Below are 25,832 nucleotides of genomic sequence, written 5' to 3' on the forward strand. Positions count from 1 at the left end.
TTCCAAATGGCAAAACAGAGGTTCAGAGAGGTGCCCTGAAAGCCAGCTTGGGGCTGTGGCGGACTCCCGGGCTCAGAGTCCTTTGCACTGCCCCAGCCTGCCTCTCTGTCTTCAGACAGTGAAGCGGGCTGAGCAATCCATGGAACACTCTTGGTGCCCAAGTGGTATGACCACAAGGATTCCTGAGCTTCTGTGCCCAGGGCCAGTGACTTCTCAATTGCTCAAAAGAAAAAGCACTCCACAATAGTAAGTGATCACTCTGAGCTATGGGACTCTGGATGATTTCTCCCCGCCCCACCCCCCGTGTATTATATTTGCCCATAATTCCCAAGCCTTTTGCAATAAGCTTCTGTTTCTTTCCTTTCCTTTCCTTTCCTTTCCTTTCCTTTCCTTTTCTTTTCTTTTCTTTATTTTCTTCCTTCCTTCCACTCTCCCCAGACCCTGACCATGCTGGTGCCAGCAGTGTGAGAAATATAGAAATGCATCTCTCTTGTTTTTAAAAATTTTTTAAGGTTTATTATTTATTTATTTATTTTTGAGAGAGAGAGAGACAGAGAGAGACAGAGCACAGTGGGGAGGGGCAGAGAGAGGGGGAGACACAGAATCCGAAGCAAGCTCCAGGCTCCAAGCTGTCAGTGCGGGGCCCGATGCAGGGCTCGAACTCACGAACCGGGAGATCATGGCCTGAGCTGAAGTCGGATGCTCAGCTGACTGAGCCACCCAGGTGCCCCGAGCTTCTGTTACCTTCCTTTGAAAGAAAAGTTAGTTTAAACATCTCATCTCCCTTGATAGCTGGGAAGTTGTGAAGAAGCTGGAACCTGGACCCCTGGAGTCACAGATGTGGGATTGAACCCTTCCTGTGCAGTTTGGCCCCCAAGTAGCTGGGAGGGTAAGGCAAGAGCGTAAAAGCCCTTTGTAACTGCTGACTCTTAGTTTGACTTACAGTGGCGGTGGCGCCGTGGGGGAGGCCTGAGGGAGGTTTCCTGAACTTTGGTTTCTGTTCGAGGTAGTTAAAAGAAAACAAATTGCAAGTTGCTGAGGCCTGTGGGTGGTCCTTTTCTCTCCGTCATTCCTTGACAGGTGGTTTCTGGTGGAGCCTGAGGTGGTACCTATGCTGCTTCTGGCTTTCTTCCTCAGCTGCTGGGTGGCCTTGGGCAAGTCGCGGTCTCTCCAACCCTCACTTCTTTTTAAAAGATTATTTTTTTCTTTTCTTTTCTTTCCTTTTTTTCTCCACCCCCCCCCCACCCCCACCCCCACCCCCTGTCCCTTAAGTAGACTTCATGTCCAGTGTGGAGCCCAACCCGGAGCTTGAACTCACAACCCTGAGATCAAGACCTGGGCTGAGATCAAGAGTTGGATGCTTAACTTACTGAGCCACCCAGGTGCCCCAAGACTCTATTTTATTTTTTTCAAGCCTAGCTTTTCTGTGGAGAGTGGACATGGTGGCACCTACCTTTGAGATTATTGTAGGGATAAACATGATTCCTTAGGACAGGGCTTCTAAATCATCTCTGTCCTGCAGACCCATTGGGCAGCCTGGGGAAGCCCGTGAACACCTTCTCAGAATACCGTTTTTAAGCGCATAAAGTAAAATATGCAGGATTGCAAAGGAAACCCAATTCTCTCGAACCGTAGCTGGGCTTTTCATCAGTGCACTGAGAACCAGATCTGGCAGTGAGTCTAACAAAAGCGCCATAATTCTGAAGTTGTGATGAGTGTCAACAATATTTTGTTGTGCCTGCAGTAGCTGAAATGTGAAAGAGCTGTGATTCTTAGCAAGACACTATTGCAGCGTGTTGCCTGCCTTTGTAATTGAAGGGGATGCTAAATACCAGGTAGGGGGTAGTGAAAAAAACTTATAAGTGTTTTCCCATCCAAGTTCATGGACTCCTGAGTTCTCTCTGGGGGCCGCAGGCCTAAAACCCTTGGCATAAAAGGTGGATGACACCCAGCACATAACCTCCAGAAATGAGCCAAGACCCCTGCTCGGCCTCTTTGGAGCAGAGGGGCCTCAGGTGGACAGACAGGGTGCACGGGGACCGTGGGGAAGGGATTCGTGCAGACCCGGAAGAATTCTGACTGGTGAGGTCGAGGATGGCGAAATTGAACCTTTGCTGGTCTCTGAGTAAGCTGTCGAGGGCCCGGTGAGTCAGGAGAAGTGCCAGGCATCTTTGGAGATGACGTAACCTCAGGTAGTGTTCATGCAGTATACGAGGCGAATCTGTGATACGCGGCCAATCTGGCACCGACCGCTCGCCTTTCATGAAACCTGGGGTAGGTGAGGGCCAGGCTGGCGGAGTGTGAGATGAGGCTGGAGGCAGCCCGCGGGGATGGGAGAGAAGCACCTTGGAGTCGGGAGGTCAGAGTGTGTGGGCTCCAGAGCCCAACTGCTGGGGTTCAAGTCGCCGCTCTGTCCCTTATAGCCTGGGTAACTCTTGCAGGTTAGTTCACCTCCTTGTGCCTCGGTTTCTTCATCTGTAAAATGGGGGTGATGATAGTATTTTCTTATGGCGTGTTGTGAGAATTATGTGTCCTATTTAAAGCTCTTTGAACAATATCTGGTAGGCGAGAGCGCTTAATAAAGAACTGAAATCAGCACCTTTGCTGTTATTCGAGGGTCTGTGAGATTCCGCTCACATAGTTGGAGAATAGGTTGGAGAGCGCGGCTTCTCTGTGCTGCCCAGAGATGAATCAGATGCAGCGTCTGCCTTCAGGAAGCTCAGGGTTTAGGGAGAGGGGGACATAAGCACACGCTGTCCTTTAGCTAGGGTAAGTGCAATGGTTGTGCCGAGCTGGGGTGCTGTGTTAGCTGGGGGTTGGGGAAAGGGTCTTCCCGGTAGAGGAGCCACCTCAGCTGAGCTTTAAAGAGGCGCCGGGCACTAGCCAGGGTGGGAAGGAAGCAGTGGGTGTGAAGGCTGTTCCACACAGAGTGGGCAGCTTGGGTTTGACATTGTCGGAGTGTGACAGTCCAGGCCAGTCATGAGGGGAGGCGAGGTACTTCCTATGGTGTGGTGTGCCTGGGGGGAGCCGCTTGGCCTTCATCCTCCTGGTAGTGGGTGTCGTGAAGGTTTTGTTTGTTTTTCGATTTTTTATTCACAGGAAGTAGCAAAAACAGTACAAAGAATTCCCTTCACCCACCCTCCCCTGCTGATGGTATATGGTGGTTGTACATTATCAGAATCAGAAAATCGGCATTGTTTCATTGTGAGACTACCGAGCTTATTCATCTTCCATCTTTAAAAAAAGTGTTTTTTTTACGTTTATTTATTTTGAGAGAGAGAGAGAACCAGCAGGGGAGGGCCAGAGAGAGAGAGGGGACAGAGGATCCGCACTGACAGCAGAGAGCCTAATGCGGGGCTGGAACTCACAAACTGTGAGATCATGACCTGAGCTGAAGTCGGATGCTTAACCACAAAGCCACCCGGGTGCCCCACCTTTCATCTTTAAAAAAAAACAACAAACTGCATTCATCTGTGTGTGCGCCTATGTGCACCTGTTAAGGGTTTTGAGCAGGGGAGTGACGTTGACATGTGTGTTAGGCAAATATCCTCAACCACCAAATGGTAGATTGGAGAGGGCTCGTTGGAGGCTGTTAGCAGGAGATGCTGAGGGCCTGAGAGCCGTGGTCATGGACATGGCAGGAGGAGCTGCAGGGTGGAGGATGTTTCAGAGGTAACAGTGGAAGGAACTGGGGACTGAGAACAGGATGGCAGTTGGAGCTATGAATGGAGTTTGGGGAAAATGGAGGAGGAGCGGGAGCAGGGGAGACGCTGCGAAGTTTGGATTGTGGCATGTTAGAGGAGCACCCAACTGGGATGGGCACCAGGGAGGACTTTGTGGACACATGGGCATCCGAGCTGGGTCTTAACGGATGAACAGGAGTTGGCTAGGTGTGTGTGTAGGGAGAGGGCATTCCAGGTAGAGCGCCTAGGATTAAGAAAGGCATGGAGGTCCTAAGCGGCCTGGGTGTTGGACATCTAGGTGGCACTGCCCAGGGGTTAAGAGACATGAATCTGAAATATTGGGGAGGGGGTGAGCCTGGCAGGAGGAATAGATTTGTGAGTCATCGACATGACTCACGAGATCATGACATGCAAGAGCTCCTCTGGGGAGAGCATGTAGAGGGAGGAGGACAGAAGCGCTGTCCCTTAAATGGAAGCTCAGGTGCGTTGGTCTTGAGACCTGGGCAGAGGAAGAGGAGCCCCTGACAGAGCAGCAATGGTCAGAGAGGTGTGAGGAGGACGTGGCAGATGCAGCCGAGAATATACTGAAAAAGGCAAGTGAAGAACTGTCCCTCTATGGGACTCAGCAACTAGAAGGTTCCTGGAATGGGGAGGACCCTTGGCAAGCACCTTCGGTGGAGTGGGACTGGGGCTGCTGAGATTTGGGGGGTGCAGAGGGAGGTAAGGCTCTAGAGACAGTGTGGACAAGAAATGTTGCCAAGGAGGGGCGTCTGGGTGGTTCAGTCGAGTTTGGCTCAGCTCATGAGCCCGCGGTTCATGAGTTCAAGCCCCACTTCGGGCTCTGTGCTGACAGTTCAGAGCCTGGAGCCTGCTTTGGATTCTGGGTCTCCCTCTCTCTCTGCCCCTCCCCTGCTCATGCTCTCTCTCTCTCTCTCTCTCTCTCTCTCTCTCTTTCTCTCAAAAATAAATAATAAAAACATTTTAAAAAATTAAAAAAGAAAAGAAAAGAAAAGAAAAAGAAATGTGACAAAGGAAAGGAGGAGAGGTTGTGCATGATCCAGAAGGGGAGGGAGTTACTTGGAGGTGGGAGAGACACAAGCATGCTGACAGGCTGCGGGGTCCTGGGCCTGGGTCCTGTTGCCTCATGGGCAACAGAGATGGTGATATGTGTGGGCCCTGGGGCCAGGCTGCCAGAATTTGAATCCCAGCTCTATCGTGTACCAGCTGTGTGACCTTGGGCAAGTCACTTCACTTCTTTGTGCCTCTCTTTTCCCCTCTGCAAAGTGAGACTCATAGTCTATCTCACGGGGTGCTAGAAGATATTATGTATAAAGAGATCGTGACGTGCCTAGAAAAAAAGAGAGGGAGATCACGACAGCCTCTGGCATGAGGCAACCACTCAGAAAATGTTATTATTACTTGATTATTTCAAGTATTTCTGTTTTTGTCATTTAACACTTATTCGTTCTTTTTTAAAAAATTTTTAAAATATCCATTTATTTTTGAGGGAGAGACAGAGTGCAAGCGGGGAGAGGGGCAGAGAGAGAGAGAGGGAGAGAGAAAGAGAGAGAGAGAGAGAGAGACAAGGAGACACAGAATCTGAAGCAGGCTTCAGGCTCTGAGCTGTCAAGGGCTGGAACCCATGAACCAAGAGACCATGACCTGAGCCGAAGTCGGATGCTTAACCGACTGGGCCACCCAGGCGCTCCAACACTCATTCATTCTTATCTATATAATGCCTGGGTTGGATGAGTTAATATTCATTCATCCATTTATTTTACCACCGTTTATGGAGCACTTGCTCTGCACCAAGCACAGGGCCAGGCACCGAGATTTCAAGAGGCTGGTACAGTCCCTGCCTGGTCTGATGAAGGTCTGAATTTGAGTCTTTCATCTTCAAACTCTTCTCCAAAGTGGGGGGGGGGGGGGGGGGGGGGGGGAGAAACACAAAATGCAAACAAACAAAAAACCCCTTCATGGTTCTCAGGTCAATGGTTTGGTCTTTTTCTTGGGAAGAACAGCCCATGGACATTCGGGCAGACCTGCAACACTGGGTTTAAAACCAGGCTGCTGGTTCCCACTTGGGCTCTGCCCTACTGGGTTGATCTCAAGTCAGTCATCTCATTTTGCGTTTTAGATTCAAGGTGAATACTTACTCTGTGGGAAAAAAAGAATCTAAATCATTCTAAGGTGTACAAAGCAGAGTGTTCTGTGTCCTGTTGCCCCTTGGCAGGTCCCAGTCCCCAGAGAGAACCAGTTAAATTGGAGAATATCTTGCAAACTTCTTGATGTAAACACACATTGCACACAGATGTGATCATACGACACACAGTGTTCTGGAATCTGCTGCTTTTTTTCTTTCTCAATGTTGTATGGCGGCATCTCCATGACGATGCACGTAGATTCAAAAGCTGCACTGTAAGGGGTATTGTGTAATTTAACGGATTAAGCTAATTCTCTACTGGTGGACATTAAAGTTCCTTCTAGCTTTTCACTCTTTAAAAAAAGACATCCTGTGCAAATATAATTGAGTGCTTGTACAAGGATTTGGGTAGATTAAGTTCGTGGAAGTGAAGTTTCTGGGTCGAAAGGGCGCTTTATCATTTAGAAGGAGTTTGGCTGCAAGTAACAATTCCTACCTCAAAACCGGAGTTCATTATACTCTCACGTGATTAATGAGGCGGAGCAGTTCCAGGATCAGCTAACTTATTGGGCCAGACACGTCATTCATCAACTTTGCTCTGTCTTTGCGCTCTGCCATCCCCAGCGTGTGCAGCTTCTCGATACTCACCGTCCTACAGCAGCAAGTAACAGATCATTGCTTCTGCCCTGTACTAAGTGTGAAGAAAACCCTTCCTTGGCTGACTTACCCTCCTTTCTCATTGGCCAGGACGATGTCACATGCCCTTACCTAAGCCAATCACTGGCAACCAAAGGGACTGTTGTGATTGGCTTAATCCAGTGCAGGTTCACCTGAGTGACTGGGAAAGGAACAGCCTTGGGTCTGTGCAGGGAGGAAGAGGGGCAAACCGGCTGGCGTCCTGGTTTTGGTAGATGTTGCTACGCCACTTCGCAGAGATGCTGCCCTTTCGGTGTACTTGCAGTGTTGGAAAGTGCCCATTCCTGCACCTGCATCAACTAGGCTCTCTTCTTACCGTGGTCTCAGAGGTGAAAAGTTGCTGCTTATTGTGTGGTTCTTTTATCAGTGAGTTTGAGTGCCTCTTCTTCATGATTCATGTTTCCTGTGGGTTTCCTGTTTATGTTCTCTGCCCCTCTTTTTAAGTAATCATAATGATTATAAAATAGTAATGGTTGACATTAAATGCTTATCCTGCCCCTGGCATCTCTTTGAACCTTCGCAACAACCCTATAAAGAAGGTATTAGTTAAAAAAGAAGAAGAAGAAGAAGAAGAAGAAGAAGAAGAAGAAGAAGAAGAAGAAGGTATTAGTATCCCTGTTCTAGAGATGCGGGGGCGTGAAACACAAAGAACTCAAGCAGCTTGTATACAGTTAATATGGAACAGGTCTCGAATTTGAACCCAGGTGTGAACCTGGGTATGTGGTCACAGACTGTGCTGACATGTTGGAATTGTTTCCTGTTGGTTCCTTAATTCATGGCTATTTCTGCGAAGAGCTGTTTGAGGTAGGTCCCGCTTGAAATTCCCAAATTATAAGAACATGGACCTAGAGTAGGGGGGAGGGGATTTCCCCACCTGGCAGTGGGGTCCTGGGGAGACTTGGGCCTGTTTTCTCCTTTGACATTTTTTATCCCTTGCACTCTTTTTTCTTTAAAAAGATACAAGATTTGGGGTGCCTGGGTGGCTTAGTCAGTTGAGCATCCGACTTCGGTTCAGGTCATGATCTCACAGTTTGTGAGTTTGAGCCTTGCATGGGGCTCTGTGCTGACAGCTGGGAGCTCAGAGCTTGGAGCCTGCTTCAGATTCTGTCTCCCTCTCTCTCCACCACTCCCCCACTTGCTCTCTGTCTCTGTCTCTCAAAAACAAATAAACATTAAAAAAAAAAAAAAAAAAGACAAGATTTGGGGAGCCTGGGAGGTTCAGTTGGTTGAGTGTCTGAGTCTTGATTTTGGCTCAGGTCACGAGCCCCACGTTGGAATCTACACGGAGAATGGAGCCTACTTGAGATTCTCTCTCCCTCCCTCTCTCTCTCTCCCTCTGCCCCTCTCCCCTAGACACACACAGTCTCTCTCTCTCTCAAAAAAAAAAAGACCCATTTGGCCCATGTGCTCCTTGCTCTTCTAGCAAGTGCCCTGAGCATGTCTCACCCCTGCCCTCACCAACCATGCCCTACCCCCTACCCTCATCATCAAGGAACTCACCTCCCTCTTCAGCTGAGAACAAATGATCTTTGAACCACTGTCTCAGTCTGCTGGGGATGCTATAACAAAATACCATAGACTGAGTGGCCTAAACCACAGAAATCTATTTTCTCACAGTTCAGGAAACTAGAAGGCCCAGGTCAAGGTGCTGGTGGATTCAGTTTCTGATGAGAACCCTCTTCCTGGCTTGCATATGTCTGCCTTCTCATTGTGGCCTTATCTGGCCTTTCCTCTGGGTGTGGACAGGGAGAGAGAGGGAGTGCTCTCTGGTGTCTCCTCTAATAAAAACACTAACCCTGTCAGACCAGGGCCCCCACCTTATGACCTCTGTGGAGGCCCTATTTCCAAACAGTCATATTGGGGATTAGGGCTTCAACATGTAATTTTGGGGGGATACAAGCATTCAGTATATAAATTCTGCCCCTTACCCTCCTCCCAATTCATGTTCTTACGTGCAAAATGCATTCATTCTGTCCCAACAGCCCCCAAAGTCTTAACTCATTCCGGCACCCACTCTAAGTCCCGAGTCTCATCTAAATATCTAAATCAGGTCTGAGTGAGACTGGAGGTAGATTCATCCAGAGTAAATTCCTCTCTGGCTGTGATCCTGTGAAACCAGACAGGTTATGTGCTCCCAAAACACAACGGTGGGACCGGCGTAGGATAGACATTCCCGTTCCAAACGGAATCAGTCGCAAAGAAGAAAGAGGTGAGGTGCTCCAAGCAAGTCTAAAACCTGGTGGGGGCAAATTCCATTTGCTTTGAAGGCTTGAGAATCCTCTTTGGCTTGCTGTTCCCTCTGGCTGGCTCGCTGGGGCACAGCACCAGCCCCCCAACGGCTCTTGCAGTGGGTCACCCCCTGCAGCTCTAAAAAACGAATTGGTGGCCCCACCCAAGCAGCTCTGATGATCTGTGGATCAGGGTCAGACTTGCTTTTTTTGGAAGGATAGAGCGTGTTTGCATCCAGATAGCTCTATGGTCCGGTCCTGTAGAATTCAAGAAGTCCAGCAGCCTTCCTGCATTCTGCTGTCCACTTTTCTCTGACCCCTTTGGTTCTAACGGGCAGAGTTTCTGTTGGTATAACCCCATCTCTATTTCTGACATCTGCCGCTAGCTGATTAAGTCTGTGGTTCACACCCATACTCACCTCATCAAATGGCTGTTCAGCCACATCCTTACTATTCTCTTCAGAACACGTGTTCCTTTTTTTTTTTTTGCAATATGAATAGGCTGAGAATTTTCCAGCTCTTTGAATTCTGGTTCCTTTTGTTTAACAATTCTTCAATTCATCTCTCAAATTTTACTATAAGCAGTAGGGAGGACGCATGCCACACCTTCCATACTTTGCATAGAAATCTCTTCTGCTAAATATCCATTTTCATTGCTTGCAGGTTCTACCTCTCAGAAGAAACTGGAACACAATTTATTTATCAATCTGCCTGTCTGTCTGTCTATCTATCTATCTAAGTTTATTTATTTATAATCTCTGCACCCAACATGGGGCTCAAACTCACAACCCTGAGATCAAGGATCGTGTGCTCATCCTGCTGAGCCAGCCGGGCTCTCCACTGGAACACAATTTAGCCAAGCTCTTTGCCACTTTGGGACAAGGATCACCTTTTCCTGAGTTTCCAAGAACTTATTCTTCATTTCCATCCGAGGCCTCACCAGAATTGCCTTTAACATCCTTATTTCTACCGGCCATCCCTTCATGGCAATCGGGGGTTTTTCTAGCTGCACCTCAAAGCTCCCTGAACCTCCTCCATATGTTTAGGTATTTGTTACAGCAGCACCCCCACCTCTTGGTACCAAAATGTGTACTCGCCTACTCAGGCTGTGGGAATAAAGTACTGGCTCAGAGCTCTACCCTAATGACCTCACTTAACTTGAATTATTTCTTAGAGGCCCCATCTCCAACACAGTCCTACTGGGGATAGGGTTTCAACGTATGTATTTGGCGGGGACACAAACATTCAGTTCATAACAACCACCCATACAAAGGTTCTCCCAGAGGAAAGACATTGGGAAGGAGGGAGGGGTGTGGGGCCTTAGGTGTTTGCTGGGGCTTGGGCGGCTTTTGCTTACTTGGCACTTTAACAAGGCTGTCCAATGCCCATCTCTCCAGGCCCTTTGAACCCAGGCTGTAGGGTCACTGTGTGGCCATGAGCAACTTTCCTGGCTTCTTGGAACACTTTTTCCCTCCCTGATGGGGTTGTAGTGAAACTTCAAAAAAAAAAAAAAATCACATTTATTTAACGATGTCTCATTTTCAGGTACGGTAAAGCCAGACACAGAGCTGCTTTTTTGTTCAAAACCTGTGACTTCTCATCTTACTGTAGGGTGAAGCCACGGCCCTTGCTCTGCTGATGGAGACCTCACATATGGTCTTCCCTGGTAATGTCACAGACCTTCCCATACACCACTCTTCCCACTGCCCACTCTGCTCCATCCACACTGGCCTCCTTGCTCTTCCTCAAATACACTGATCAGTCTCTACCTCAGGACCTTTGCACTCACCATTCTTTCTGCTTGAACACGTTTCCCCACGTGGCTTGCTCCCGTCCGTCATTTTGATCTCTGTTCAAATGTCAAAGAGGCGTTCCCTGAGTCTGCTATATAATTATCACTCTGTCACCTTATTTTTTTCCTTTCCTATGTGTATCCTTCCTGTGTGACGTTATGCATTTATTTCTCCTATCTCTCCTCCACCTGCACATGTACTCTAAAAGAGGACTTTGTCACTTTTGTTAATTACTAAATCCCCAGGGCCTAGAACATTTTAGGAATCCCTTAAGGGCTCATTGCACAGGTGGCTGGCTGGCTGCCTCCAGTGAAGCTCCTTTTTCTTCATGTTGTGGCTGTGTCCCTGCAGCCTGGTTTCCCCACTAAACTGCGAGGGGCAGGGGTTTCGTTTCTGTCATGGCTGAGTCCCCTGCCTCCAGAGCAGCGCTTGGCACAGTGGAGGAGCCACTCACATTTAATGACAGACTGAGGTCCTGATTGCTGCTCTGCCCACTTCCCCCTGCTCGCACAGGGCCACTGCCTGGCAGCCGCTGTGGTTTTCCTTTCCAGGTGGTGTGCTTCATACTTTACTTGCCCCTTCCATCTGGGTGTCTGGCGCTTAGCAGGTGCTCTCTAGCTTACTTTCTGAGAGGCGCACGACTGGGCAAAGCCAGACGTAGTACCAGACCACGCAGCTCTTGGGGTGGTCTGTCCCCCTCCTCGTTAGCAGGGCCCACGAGAGCGACCAGCAGAAGGTCCTTCAATCAGGGAGAGGTGAACCCAGTACCTGGTACATGGTAGGCACCCGGGAGACGTGGGTTTCCTTCCCTTCCTGCCACCTGACCTTCCGGCTTTCTCCTAGTTGTGGGCCAGGCCTGCTGGCTGACCCCTGTTGGCAGCCTCGAGGCGGGTTGGGGCCTGGGCTTCCCCATCCTCGTGGCTGTGCAGATGGAGGGGTGCCACAGGGACTTGTTGGGGGTGGGGGGAGGCTCAAACACTCAGTGTGAGTGTTTCTGGACAGGTGTCCTATAAGGAATGTCCATTCTGTCCCAGTCTTCTCAAGAAACTTGTCACTCTCCTTCACATCCAGCTCAGGAACCACCTCCTGCAGAGCCTTCCCCGGTTCCCCCAGTGGACCCACCGCTCCTTCCTCTCAGGTCCCAGGCCCTTTGCACCCACAGCCAGCCTGCATCACAGCTGACGGCCCACCTGTCTTTCCCCCCGCCCCCCGCACTGGACCAGGAGGTCCTGGTGGGCGGGACTGGGCCTCAGCCACCAATTCATTTTGTGTCTCCTCTGCCCCCACGCCTGGCACCAAGTAGGGAGGGCATAAATGTTGGTTAGACTGAACTATACCCTCACTCTCCGGGGCTCTCTCAGAGGATACTAACTCACCAATGTGTCGGGGGAGTCAGAAAATCTTCCCGAAGGAGGGGGGAATTCCCTCCACATCCTGGGCCCCAGTAAGACCTGGGCCTCCAGCTTGGTGTTACTTTGTATTACTCTGAATTTTAGCAGTGGTTATACTCTCACTGGAGAGGGGGTGTCTGAAGGCCCAAGCCATATGCATCTCCCCCAAGCATCCCTGGTTTCTGGCTGATCTTGCGTATGGTGGCACTTTTTTTAAGCACTGCAAGGGCCCAGCCCCTTGGGACAGCCCTACCAGCCTCTACCAGCCTGGCAACATTGCTTATGAAATAAAATCGGTTTGCCAGCCCTGGCCTAGGGTCTATACTCTCAATTGAATGACCCTAGAGTGGTCAATAATAGATCCTAGAACAGGACATTGGAAGAAGCATAATATTTTCACACAGAAGTCTTCCCCCAAATTGCCCCAGAGACCTCTGCCTTTCCTGGGCCATGAGTATTCAACACCAAACACAGGCTGAGGTGCCTAGGAAGGTTCCTAAGTGGTTCTACCTCTACTGTACCCTCGAGGAGGGAGAGCAGCAGCCTCTTTCCTGACCTAAAGTCAGCATTTCCAGGCCTGGCCCCCACTTGCTGGCCTTGTGACCTCTCCCAGCCTCACTTTCTCCATCTCTCAAATGTGGGTCCCAGATCGGCTCAGCCCCGAGGGTCATCAGTCAAGATCAGATAAAATGTGAGAGATGTCAGGGATTTCATGAACTATTGGATGCAGCCTGACAGAAGGCCTTCCCTTCCCTGACACCAATGAGCCAACTCCTATTCACCCTTCAAAGCCCAATTCAAATGTCGCCCCCTTTGTTTCCCAAATGTTTCAACTTTTTTGTGCCTCATCCCAGCCTGCGTTTACCACAGAAGTCTGGTTTGGGGTGGAGTTGGTGGGATGTTCTTGCCATGTCTCTAATTAGGTTATAAGACCTGGGTGCAGGTGGCCACGCTGGCCTCACCTTATAAAATGGGCCTGTAGCAAATGTTGAATGCCCCCCATAGAAATCCTGATCTACAAGCTACCACTTATAAAGTATCTGCTATGTGCCAGGCTCTGAAACGAGGACCCTCCTCTGTATTCAGCCCACCAGGAGGTGCTGTTTGTAAATCATTGTACAAAGCGGTAAGCTGCTAATCAGGGAGGTAGAGTAGCCTGCTCTGGGATTTGAACCCTTCTCCATGGTGCGGGCACACAGCAGTGCTGCTGCTCTGGGTTTTTGGTGGTCAGAGAGGAGGACTCACCCGAGGCTGAGTGAGGAACCTCCTTCATAACCACCTGGGGCAGGGAGTATTTTTTTCCTTGGCATTGGATGCGGACTTAGGAATTCTCACTTGGGATGAATCTGGGCAGTGCTTGTTTCTGGTAGGTCTGCTCAGACTCCAGGGCTGGGAGGAGACTGGACAACACTCCCCTCTGACTGCTACAGTTTTCTGAGAGAACTACAGGCTGAACAGGGCTGGGGGAGGGCAGGGGGGCAGCTGCTCCCACCTGGTGTGAGCTGGTGTGGGGGTTTGGGGAAATGTGACCAGTGGGAGAGAGTCAGTGAAAGAGACTCGGAGTTAAAGAGAGTCATCAGACACTCTAGGTAGGGGAGGGCAGGGTCGGATTTGTGGGCCTGAAAGCACCCCCACCCCCCTGCCGTGATGGCCTCAAGGAGGTGGGGGGCGGGCAATGAGGCAGCTGGTCCACTTGGCTGGGGGCAGGAAACAGCCCAGGTGGTAGGGAGGGATGGGGGCTGGATTCGGACCTAGGGCAAAGTGACAGGGCTTGGTGGTCATGGCTGTGACCAAGCCCTGTAGTGCTGGTTGTTTAGGCCCATGGGGGTCTGCTCCCCTGCCACAGGCCTGCTGCCCACGCTGGGCCACACTGTGTGGTGACGGGTGCACCCTTGCTTCTCCCACCAGGTGAACCTCTCTTCCAGGGCCAGGACTGGTCTCACCCACCTGTGGTTCCCCAGGCTCCCAGGAAACAGGGCAAATGGGTATATGATGGTCCCATCAAAGGGAGGGAGAGAGGGGCGCCTGGGTGACTCAGTCGGTTAAGCATCCGACTTCAGTTCAGGTCATGATCTCGCAGTTAGTGGGTTCACACCCCACGTTGGGCTCTGTGCTGACAGCTCAGCGCCTGGAGCCTGCTTCAGAGTCTGTGTCTCCCTCTCTTTCTGCCCCTTCCTCCTTCCTTCTCTCCCTCTCTCTCTCTCATGAAAAAAATAAATTAAAAAAAAGGGGAAGGAGAGAGACTCCATGGAGGAGCTAGGCTTTGAAGGAGGAACGGGATTTCCTTCACAGGATGGCTGCCCAGGTGGAAAGAAGTGCAATGGCAAAAGTTGGGGGACAGGACGACCACCACAGACCGTTCTGGCTGGAGGCCTGCAGGGGAGCTTGAGTGTGGGCGCGATGAGCACTGGTTTCCTAGACAGGGAAGCTGAGGACAGAGAGACCGACCAAGAGGTGTGCTTGGCAAGGCAAGGCGGTCCAGACCCATCACTGCCTGCCTCCTGCAGGAGAACAGGGTCATCCCAGGAAACACTTGAAGTTTTTTTGCAGGAGGGAGGAACAGGGTTGGATACCACATATCCCCAAGGTTGTTGGGCTTTATTTATTTATTTATTCATTCATTCATCCATTATTTTTTTTTATGTTTACTTTTGAGAGAGAGAGAGAGCACGAGCAGGGGAGGGGCAGAGAGAGAGGGAGACAGAGACTCCCAGGCAGGCTCCACACTGTCAGCGCAGAGCCCGATGAGGGGCTCGATCCCGCGAACCCTGAGATCATGACCTGAACCGAAATCAAGAGTTGGTTGCTTAACCGACTGATCCACCCAGGTGCCCTGTGGTTGTTGGACTTGTCCTGCTCCAAGCGCTCTGCACGTGCTGTCTCCTGAGCCCTCCTGACAGCCAATGGTGCAGGAGCTGCCTTCAGCCCCATTCTCCCCATTAGGAGACCGTGGCCCAAAGTCACACGGCAGGTGTAAATGCTGGCATTCACACTCCCATCTGTCTGAGTCCAGAGCCCTGACTCATGGCCCTGGCAGGGCAAGCAGATATCTAGTGGGCACATGGGCCCTGGCCCTGCCCAGTGTGAGGATCTGATGCGGAGTCTGAAGACTCGTGTGGCTTCACCCCTCCCTGGGAAGGACACATGGGAGGAGCGAGATCCAGGGAACCGAGATTCCCGATCTCACACTCTTAGAGCCTCACAGCCACCCTGCCAGGCAGGGCTTATCAGCTGACAAGTTACACAGAGGAGGAAAGTGAGGCACAGAGAAGTGAGATGGCCTGCCCTGGCCACATGGTGTCTCACAGCTGTGGGCGTGGCCAAGGATGTGGCGTTTGGTCTAATAGAGCTGTTTGCCTGCTCATTGGTTGAGTGGCCTTGGCAAAGAAATTTCATTCTTTGTGCCTCCCTGTCCTCATCTGTAAAATGGGTTAGTGACACCTGCCCCTCTTACTGGACAGGATTGTGAGGATGTGGTTGACCAGATGGAAATAAAGAACAAGGTAAGAAAGTTTTAGAAGGTATTAACACACTTGCTCCCTCCCCAAAGTAGCTGGGTGTTTTTATACCTGGTTTTTTTTTTTTTTTAATCTTTTTAAAACAATTATTTATTTATTTTTTAATTTACATCCAAGTTAGTTAGCATATGGTTTCAGGAGTAGATTTCACTCCTGAAACAATGATTTCAGAAGTGGATTCTTTAATGCCCCTTACCCATTTAGCCCATCTCCCTTCCCACAGTCCCTCCCTTAACCCCCTGTTTGTTCTCTATATTTAAGTCTCTTACATTTTTTTTTAAATTTTTTTTTCAACGTTTATTTATTTTTGGGACAGAGAGAGAGCATGAACGGGGGAGGGGCAGAGAGAGAGGGAGACACAGAATCAGAAACAGGCTCCAGGCTCTGAGCCATCAGCCCAGAGCCTGACGCGGGGCTCGAACTCACGGACCGCGAGATTGTGACCTGGCTGAAGTCGGACGCTTAACCGACTGCGCCACCCAGGCGCCCCAAGTCTCTTACATTTTGTCCCCCTCCCTGTTTTTATATTATTTTTGCTTCCCTTCCGTTATGTTCATCTGTTTTGTATCTTAAAGTCCTCATGAGTGAAGTCATATGATACTTGTCTTCCTCTGACTAATTTCACCCAGCATAATACCCTCCAGTTCCATCCACATAGTTGCAAATGGCAAAATTTCATTCCTTTTGATTGCCGAGTAATACTCCATTGTATAGATATACCACATCTTCTTTATCCATTCATCCACCGAGGGACATTGGGCTCTTTCCATATTTTGGCTATTGTCGATAGCGCTGCTATAAACATGGAGGTGCATGTGTCCCTTCGAAACAGCACCCCGTGTCCCTTGGATAAATACCTAGTAGTGCAATTGCTGGGTTGTAGGGTAGGTCTATTTTTAGATTTTTGAGGAACCTCCATCCTGTTTTCCAGAGTGGCTGCACCAGCTTGCATTCCCACAACAATGCAAAAGGGATCCTCTTTCTCCCTATCCTCGCCAACATCTGTTGTTGCCCGAGTTGTGAATGTTAGCCATTCTGACAGGTGTGAGGTGGTATCTCACTGTGGTTTTGATTTGTATTTCCCTGATAATGAGTGATGTGGAGCATTTTTTCATGTGCCAGTTGGCCATCTGGATGTCTTCTTTGGAGAAGTGCCTATTCATGTCTTTTGCCCATTTCTTCACTGGATTATTTGTTTTTTTGGGTGTTGAGTTTGATAAGTTCTTTGTAGATTTTGGATACTAACCCTTTATCTGACGTGTCATTTGCAAATCTTCTCCCATTCTGTCGGTTGCCTTTTAGTTTTGATGATTGTTTCCTTCCCTGTGCAGAAGCTTTTTCTTTTGATGAGGTCCCAATAGTTCATTTCTGCTTTTGTTTCCCTTGCCTCTGGACACATGCTGAGTAAGAAGTTGCTGTGGCTGAGGTCAAAGAGGTTTTTGCCTGCTTTCTCCCTGAGGACTTTGATGGCTTCCTGTCTTACCCATTTTGAGTTTCTTTTTGTGGATGGTGTAAGAAAGTGGTCCAGGTTCATTCTTCTGCATGTCGCTGTTCAGTTTTCCCAGCACCACTTGCTGAAGAGACTGTCTTTATTCCATTGGATATTCTTTCCTGCTTTGTCAAAGATTAGCTGGCCATACATTTGTGGGTCCATCTCTGGGTTCTCTATTCTGTTCCGTTGATCTGAGTGTCTGTTGTTGTGCCATGTTTTTACACCTTTATACACCTTGGTGGCCCTGTTCACGCCTTCGTACCAGCCTTCTGCTGATGCAGGCCCACCTTCCCGGCTGCCCACCATCCTCTCTCTGTAACCACTTGATGGGGGAAGAGTGAGGGCCACACTGTGGGGCAGAGCGTGGAAGAGGCCCATGAGTGGCCTGGACGGAAAATGCTGGCTTGAGACCAGGCAGCTTCCAGCCTCTTTCCCGCGGGGTGATGGAGCCCCAGGCTCAGGTTCTGACTCAGGAGGAGGCCCATCCCACTCTGGGCTGCCACTGGGTGGGACCAGCTGATCCCAACTGATCTTCTAGCCCATACATAGTGCCACGGAAGCCAGCTGGGCCATCTGGGTCTGGCGGGGAGCTCCCAGCCCCTGGGGGCTTTGCCCTAAAGACCAAACCTCTAGCTCTACTGCCGAGCCTCCCTTCTCCTTAAGCAGTTTCCACTCGCTGCCTCTCTGGAGCAGGCCCCCTGCGTGTGCTCAGTGCCATTCAATTGCTGTGCAACTTCAGGCCTGTCCTCAGCCTTGCAGAGGCTCTGTCTTCCTCATCCAGAACATGGGCGATTCCCTCCCTTGCCAAGACAGGCCACACACCATGCCCCCTGGCCTGCTCCAGGCCAGGCTGGTTCAAAGTGCAGAGGGGCTGCTGGTGGTAAAAGAGGATGGCCTGGGTTCAAATCCTGCCTCAGCTATGAGCGGGCTCAAGACTGGGGCTCCCTGAACTTGTTTCCTCCTTGATAAAATGGAGACAAAATGACACCTGCCTCGTGGCACTGTTGAATGATTCAAAGAAACCCTTATACAAAGTGTGCGGTGCTGCATTGTAGCTATAGTCACTGGCATCGTTTTGCATTTTCCCTGTCTCTTCTCCCTGGACTGAGTCTGCTGTTCAAACAAGGTGTTCTCCTGGGACTTGAGGGTGTCTGGTGCAGCACTGCAGCCCAAGCCATGTGTGAGAAAGGGCAGGAGGCCTCCACGCAGCTCCCTGCCCATCAAAGGAACAGCACAGAACCAGAGTCCAGTGGGGCCTGGGCGTGCAGGGCAGGAGCTGCGTGGTCTGGTTCCGACGGTCTCTATAGGTCACTGCCCCTCAGCGTCACCTGTGAAATGGGATGAGTGCAGGAATGAGAGGGAGTGCACAGTGGGATGGGGACTGCGACCAGCCACCGGCCCCCGCTGACTAACTGATGGACTGTTCTCTCCCCCAGAGACTGATGGAGAGGCAGAGACGGAAGGCGGACATCGAGAAGGGGCTGCAGTTCATTCAGTGAGTGTGGGGCTGGCTGGGCGGGCGGGGGGCCAGGGACGGCAGTGCCCGGGCTCTCTCCAGCTCTCCCTTTTCTTCTCACTCATCCTTTGCTGCTCAGGCTCCCTTGTGTGCTGGGGAGTGAGGAGGTGGGTTGTGCCAGGAAGGGGCTGGCATGGCAGGGGCTGGGCGGCCGGGGGGCGATCTGTGAAACCACCCCCATGCACACACACTCCCTGACCCTGGTCACCCTTCAGTCCCGCTCAGCATACCACTGCACCCTCGCCCTCCTTACACGCTGGCACGCTGCCTGTTAATTCTCCCGCTTGCCCGTGCACAGCTTGTAATCAATCAATAAATCAGTTTCCATTTATTAAGCACACCTCTCAGGCTCTGTGCTGGGCCCTTCATGTCCATCATCTTCTTAATCCTCACAACAGCCCAGTGAAGTAGGTGGTCTTTTCTCCATTTTGCTCAGAGACGTTAAGAAACCCGTTTATGGTCACACGGCTATAAAGTAATAGGATTCTTTTTTTTTTTTTTTATGTTTATTTATTTTGAGAGAGAGCCAAGCAGGGGAGGGGCAGAGAGAGAGAGGGAGAATCCCAAGCAGGTTTAGCACTGTCAGTGCAGAGCCTAAGGTAAGACTCAAACTCACGAACCGTGAGATCATGACCTGAGCTGAAATCAAGAGTTAGACACTTAACCAACTGAGCCATCCAGGCGCCCCCAGTGATAGGATTCTAACCCAGGTCTAGCTGACCCCAAACCCACATTTCTTTCCATTATTTGTCCCTCAAACACATGCCATGTTTGTTTTTAATTTTTTTCTTTACACACAAAATATTTTCAGTAAATTTTTTTACCTCTTAAATAGATCTCCAGAGGCGTATTTATCACGACACTAATGAAGTGTAAGCTGCAGGGCCCCTGATTTGTGTGGGTCCTTTCCAAAGCCCTGGAAGGCTCCCTTAGCAATTCTTAGTTTCTAATTTTGTGTTCTTTTTCTTTTCTCTCTTTTTTTTTTTAATGTTTAATTATTTATTTTGAGAGAGAGAGAGAGCAGGGGAGGGGCAGAGAGAGAGGGAGACAGAGAATCCCAAGCAGGCTCCTTGCTCAGCAAAGAGCCCACCATGGGGCTCGATCCCAGCACTGAGAGATCACAACCTGAACGGATACCAAAAATTGGACCAGAAAAAAAAAAAGTTGGACCGGTATCAAAAGTCGGATACGGGCACCTGGTTGGCTCAGTTGATTGAACCCCCGACTTTGGCTTGGGTCATGATCTCACGGTTTGTGAGTTCAAGCCCTGTGTCGGGATCACTGTTGTCAGCGCAGAACCCACTTCCAATCCTCTGTCTCCCTCTCTCTCTGCCCCTTCCCCCCGCTTGTACTTTCTCTCAAAAATAAACGAACATTTTAAAAAAAGAAGAAAATATTTTTTTAAAAAGTTGGATGATTGGGGTGCTTGGGTGGCTCAGTCGGTTAAGTGTCTGATCCAGATTTCCGCTCAGGTCATGACCTCGCAGTTCATGAATTTGAGGGCGCGTGGGGCTCCACGGCGGAGCCTGCTTGGGATTCTCTCTCTTCTTCTCTCTCTCTGCCCCTCCCCCACTCACTCACTCGCTTGTGTGCACACGCTCGCTCTCTCTTTCTCTCAAAATAAATAAAGTTAAAAAAAAAAAAAGTTGGATGATCAACCGACTGAGCCACCCTGATGCCCCTTGTGTTTCTTTTCTTAAATAGGAATCCCCACAAAACTAGGATTTATGTCTACATACCCTCATATAAACTCCCCAATTTTGTTCTCTCACACAGACCTCTAAAACACCACCTGCCTCTTCACCACAGACTGGGTCCCTTGTCACACCCACGGTGTCCCCATCGCTCTGATGGTGCTTGTGTTGACATTCACATGCTGTCCTTCCTCAGCTTGCAACACGGTCACTTTGTCTTGTTCAGGCCACTGCGAGGGCTGTGGCCCACCTTTCCCTCTTCTCTAGGCCAGTCTTCCATTTGGGGGAGGGATTTTTTTTTTTAAGTTTATTTATTTATTGTGAGAGTGAAAGAAAATGCAAGCGGGGGAGGGGAGAGATAGAGAGAGAGAGAGGGAGACAGAGAGAATCCCAAGCAGGCTCCTCACTGTCAGTGCAGAGCCCGATGCGGGGCTCAAACTCACAAATTGGGAGATCATGATCTGAGCCGAGATTAAGAGTCTGTTGCTTAACGAACTGAGCCACCCAGGCGCCCCTAAGGATGGCTTTGATTTGGGGGGAGTGTTCAAATTTTATCCAGAGGCCAGTCTTGCAGATACAGTGTTTCGTAAGCACTCTGTCTTTAACTTAAGTCACTGATTTCCGTGGAGCTGGACCTTTGAGCCCTGCCTTCTGAGTCCCCTCCCACCGCCCCCCCCACCTCCCTGGGTGATGTCCATACCTGCGAAATGAGACAAGGCCCCTTCCCTCACAGAGGCATTGTGCTGGAGGTAAATGGTAGGTCGCTCTGTGTCCTCCTTCCCCTTTCCAGAGAGGAGCTCCAAGAAGGTTCAGCGATAGGACAGCCGCCCGGGGAACCCCTGTTAGTCTCCTAAGGGATTGCTTTACAGGGTAACACAGTAGGACCTGCTGGTTTTAAAATTAACTTTTTTTTTTTATTTATTTATTTTTTCAATGTTTATTTATTTTTTGGGACAGATAGAGACAGAGCATGAACGGGGCAGGGGCAGAGAGAGAGGGAGACACAGAATCAGAAACAGGCTCCAGGCTCCGAGCCATCAGCCCAGAGCCCGACGCGGGGCTCGAACTCACGGACGGCGAGATCGTGACCTGGCTGAAGTCGGACGCTTAACCGACTGCGCCACCCAGGCGCCCCTAAAATTAACTTTTATCACATGTAGATTTTGTGTGCTTAGCATTTATTAGGCACCTCTGGGCACGGAGCACTGTAGGAGCTGTGAAGCAGCTTGCATGGGTGGGGTGGCACTGGCTTGTGTGGATGAGGTGACCTTCAGGTCAGAGTGTGCCCTACTGACCCGGGAGCTGGGGCTGGAGGGGAGAGGCTGGAGGTGGGAAGCCAGGAAGGAGGGTAGCCACGGGGCCTGGCTGGGCAGGACAGGGAACAGAGATGGGCCCTGGTCCCTGACGGTGGGGAAGCAAGGAGGGCAGGATGGGAGCCCCATTGTCACAATCAGGGACACCACCTCCCTCACACACACAGGGGAGGGACCTCGGTGTCTTCTCTCACCCCTTTGGCCGACTGGCTCAGGCTGCTCTCTCTTGCCCGGGTGCTGGCAGCAGCTCTGGGCAAAGGAAAGAGCCCCAGCCCTGTGCTTTAGGCCCGGCTCTGATGCCGACCTGCTGTGTGACCTTGGCTGAGTCACTGTCCACTCTGAGTGTCTGTTTTCACCTCTGTGACATGAAGGACCAGGAGACAAACCCCAGCTGCTCTTCTAGCTTAGCCCTTTAGCCTGACAGATGTGGCTCTGTTCTCCTGGACTGATGCTTTCTTCTATACTGAGCTGGCATTTCGTGGGCCACAGGGGAAGAGAGGGTGCCCACAACCCCGTCTGCTGGGCTGGAATGAGGAGTCAGGCTCTGACCTGGCGTTGGCCAAGGTCATGTGTGTTTGGGGGGCTGGGATGGGAGAAGGGCAGAAGCTGTCCAACTGGGGGGACCTGAGGTGGACTTTTCCTGCTGCCTGGGGCCTGCATTTACAAGTTTAGCGTGTCGGGGGCACGGTCATTCCCAGAGAACTGGTTTCTCAGGAAGAGGCCAGCTGGCTGGCCTTCTCAGCATCTGCACCCGGAAAGCCTGGGGCAAACACAGGGCCTTCCTCCCTCCCTTCCAGCAGAAACGGAAGACCAGCATGTGTTGGTCTGGGGAGAAAAAGCTGCTGTTCCCTTACTCCAATCCACATCTGAGGTCTGAGGTAGAAGAGCCCACTCCTGGCATGATCTGTGGCCTTTGGCTCTGGCTCCTGGGGCCTCCATGAGGCTGAGACCCCTGGGCTCACCCAGACTCTGTGTCTCTCTCCTTTTCCTGCTAGGTCGACACTACCCCTAAAGCAAGAAGAATATGAGGTGAGCATCGGTGGAGGGGCTGGGGGAAGGCAAAGGGCAGGGGTACCCAGGAGAAGGGGGGTGTAGAGGCTGGGGGCCAGGGCTGGGGCCGCATGCAGACCCCTGAGCCCCCTCTGCACCCCACTCCCTGGCAGGCCTTTCTGCTCAAGCTGGTGCAGAACCTGTTTGCCGAGGGCAATGACCTGTTCCGGGAGAAGGACTACAAGCAGGCCTTGGTACAGTACATGGAGGGGCTGAACGTGGCCGACTACGCTGCCTCCGACCAGGTGGCCCTTCCCCAGGAGCTGCTGTGTAAGCTGCATGTCAACAGGGCCGCCTGCTACTTCACCATGGTGAGCCCGCACCCCCTCCCCTCTCCACCCTGCCCGCCGTTTCCCGCAGATGCCCAGCCAAGCTGGGCCCGCACCCCAGTGAGCCTCTGCAGGCCCGGCTCCTCCACCCCCTCCTGTGGGAGTGTCACCGCCTGCTTCCGTGGCTCTCAACCCCAGCTGCACCACAGACTCACCTGGAGAGCCCTTAAAGTGCTAATACATGGTACAAAAAGTGGTTTGTAAGGATACGGATGCCTAAGCCCCACCCCCGATGAATTAAGTTAGATGTTAGACTGTTAGACGCTCATCAGGCTGGCCTGGGCATGGATAGGAGTCTGTAGGGAGTCAGGGCTGAAAACCACTACCCTCATCGTGTACTGCCTCTTTCTGCAAACCCCTGGCCACTCCTGCTCCTTCCTCCTGGGCTCCCTGCCATCTCCCCCCATCCTCCTGAAAGCTCTGGCCTCCTCCTCTTCCCTGTCCTGCTTGCTCACTGACTCAGGCACTCACCAGATCCTTAGGGATGCTCTGCCGTGCATCTTTAGAGGACCCCCTAACACCTCTGCAATCCAGAGTGGACTGTTCTGGATAAGCAGGTCTACCAGGTACCTGTTCACACCGTGTTCTGTACCCTGAGCTGCCTTCTTGATTTCACTTCCTCTCAGAGGTACCTTGATTACTCTTGGGCCATGAAGTTCTCAGCTGAAGGCAGATATGGAAGTAGGTGTGTCTGAATGGCCAGGCCCATTGCTGCAGAATTTGAAGGCCATCCCCCCACCTCCAGTGGCCTGCCAGTGCCCATTGCAGCCCCCTGAGCTGGACATACAGTTGCCCTTGACCAGAGTATGAATGTCAGAGGTGTTTCCTGGAGCTCTGGAGCCCCCTCCCCGATCCTCTAGCCTCCCCCGTCTCTGCAGGGAAAGGGGTGGGAGGGGGGTAACCAGAGCTGACCGTGTGGCCTCCCACTCCTCTCCGCAGGGCCTGTATGAGAAGGCACTGGAGGACAGTGAGAAAGCGCTGGGCCTGGACGGCGAGAATATCCGGGCGCTGTTCCGCAAGGCACGTGCCCTCAGCGAGCTGGGGCGTCACAAGGAGGCATATGAATGCAGCAGCCGGTGCTCCCTCGCGCGGCCCCACGTGAGTGCCCTGAGTCCTGGTGCAGGGCTGGGCTCTGCTGAGCCTGTGTCCCCCCCTGTGCCGTGGACCGGCAGATACTGATATTTGCACTGAGCTCTGGTTGTGTTTCAGGCACTGCTGAAAATACACAGTGTGTATTAACTCACTTAATCCTTGCATCAGCCCTTTGAGTTAGACGGAGGAACTTACCCGGGAATCACAGCTGTGGGCTGCAGAGCTCACACTTGAACCCAGGCAGTCTGATTCTAGAGTTGGCATTCCTTTTCTTTTTTTAATTTTTTTTAATGTTTATTTTTGAGAGAGAGACAGAGCATAAGCGGGGGGGGGGGGGGGGGGGGCAGAGAGAGAGGGAGACACAGAATCCAAAGCAGGTTCCAGGCTCTGAGCTGTCAGCACAGAGCCCAACGTGGGCTGAAACCCACGAACCGCAAGATCATGACCTGAGCTGAAGTCAGACGCTTAACTGACTGAGCCACCCAGGAGCCCCTAGAGTTGGCACTCTTAACCTCTAGGGTTGCAATAAGGACTCAAAGGGGTGTCACGTGTGTGGGGGTCCTGATGTCCAAGCTGTCACTAGGTGGGAGAGAGGCAGGGAATTGACCAGTAGTGAGCCTTGCTTGCCCTGGCCCACACACAGCTGGGCGCATGCCCCCTCCTCCTTTATTCACCCACTTCTTAAGTACTTAAGTACTTACTAAGCACCCACGAACTACCCAGATCTGTGCCCTTCAGGGACCCACAGTCTGCTGGGAGACGTGGAAACATCCCTGGGGTTTAGGTCTGACTCCACCGCTGACCCCCAGCATGACCTTGGGCAAAACACTTCCCCCATCTGCACATCAGCTCCTTGTCTATGAAGCACCCCTCCTATTTTATCCCTGAAACAATGAGTGTAAAAGGGCTCAGAAAAGGCTCAATTCTGCCCAGGAGTGATCAGGATCTTGGAGGGCTCCCTGGAGGAAGGTGGGCTTGAGTGGGACCAGAAGAAGCAGAAAGGATCTGGTGGTCAGAACAGAGAGTGGGAGGCCATGTGCATAGTGGTCAAGGATGTTGGTGTCAGAGAGCTGGCCTGGGTTTGAATTCTAATCTTGGGTTAGCCACCTACTAGCTGTGTGACTTTGGACACACAGCTTAGTCTCTCTGAGCCTCGGTTTGCGCCCCTGTCAAACGGGGGTGGTAATATACGAGGCATCATAGAGCTATGAGGATGGAATCTGAAGATCACACAGTAGGTTCAGAAAACATTCGCTGTTACTGTCCTTTTGTTTATTATTCATGCGTCTCCGATTCAGCTTAGTTCACAATTGAGAACCTTTCTTATGACAATAGTCCCTGGTCCTACAGTGTTTCCTAGTGTCCCCAGCAGGTCCACATCCAAGTCTCATGTCTGCCATTCCTTGGCAGGCAGGGTGGTGCTTACCTCACTGTACAGGTGAGGACTCCGGGGCCCAGTTAGGGCCTCTGACTCTGAGTTGGGGGATCCCCCCGTGCTCCAGTCTTTGTTGGCAAATACTGGCTGAGCCCTGCTCCGTGCTGGGTACTGGGGACCAGAGATGACTCAGACGCTGGCCCTGGGTTCCAGGAGCTCGTCAGGTAGGGAGGTGGACAAATGCTCGGGGTATTACAGCATCCCTGTTGCCTCTTTGCTGCCTGGACCACAGTCACCGTTTCTTTTTTACTGGTTAGTCTCTCCCACTAGACTGGCGCCTCCTCGAGGCCTGGGCCCCATCTGCCCTCTGCTAGTGGCGTCTCTGGTCCCAGCCCTTGCCTGGCACTTAATGCATATACAGTAACACAGCCTTGGAGGGAGGAAGGGATGCTGGGTGCTGTTATTGAGCGCTAACTGTGGGCCGGCTGGCTATGTTCCAAACTTCCCGCATTCTCGCTC

At 51.3% G+C, this 25,832-nt stretch overlaps 1 protein-coding gene across 1 annotated transcript in view; it reads left to right on the forward strand.

Moving 5' to 3' along the window:
* ZC3H7B (zinc finger CCCH-type containing 7B) overlaps positions 1–25,832 on the forward strand; it is a 60,842-nt gene that overhangs the window by 6,790 nt on the left and 28,220 nt on the right. Inside the window, exons 2-5 of the mRNA XM_043562715.1 lie at positions 18,381–18,439; positions 22,463–22,496; positions 22,631–22,828; positions 23,786–23,944. Of these exons, the coding sequence (XP_043418650.1) occupies positions 18,387–18,439; positions 22,463–22,496; positions 22,631–22,828; positions 23,786–23,944 (444 nt within the window). The 5' untranslated portion in view covers positions 18,381–18,386. The remainder of the gene's footprint in view (positions 1–18,380; positions 18,440–22,462; positions 22,497–22,630; positions 22,829–23,785; positions 23,945–25,832) is intronic.

Source organism: Prionailurus bengalensis, chromosome B4 (assembly GCF_016509475.1).
Source record: "Prionailurus bengalensis isolate Pbe53 chromosome B4, Fcat_Pben_1.1_paternal_pri, whole genome shotgun sequence".
In the NCBI taxonomy this organism is placed as follows: Eukaryota; Metazoa; Chordata; class Mammalia; order Carnivora; family Felidae; genus Prionailurus; species Prionailurus bengalensis.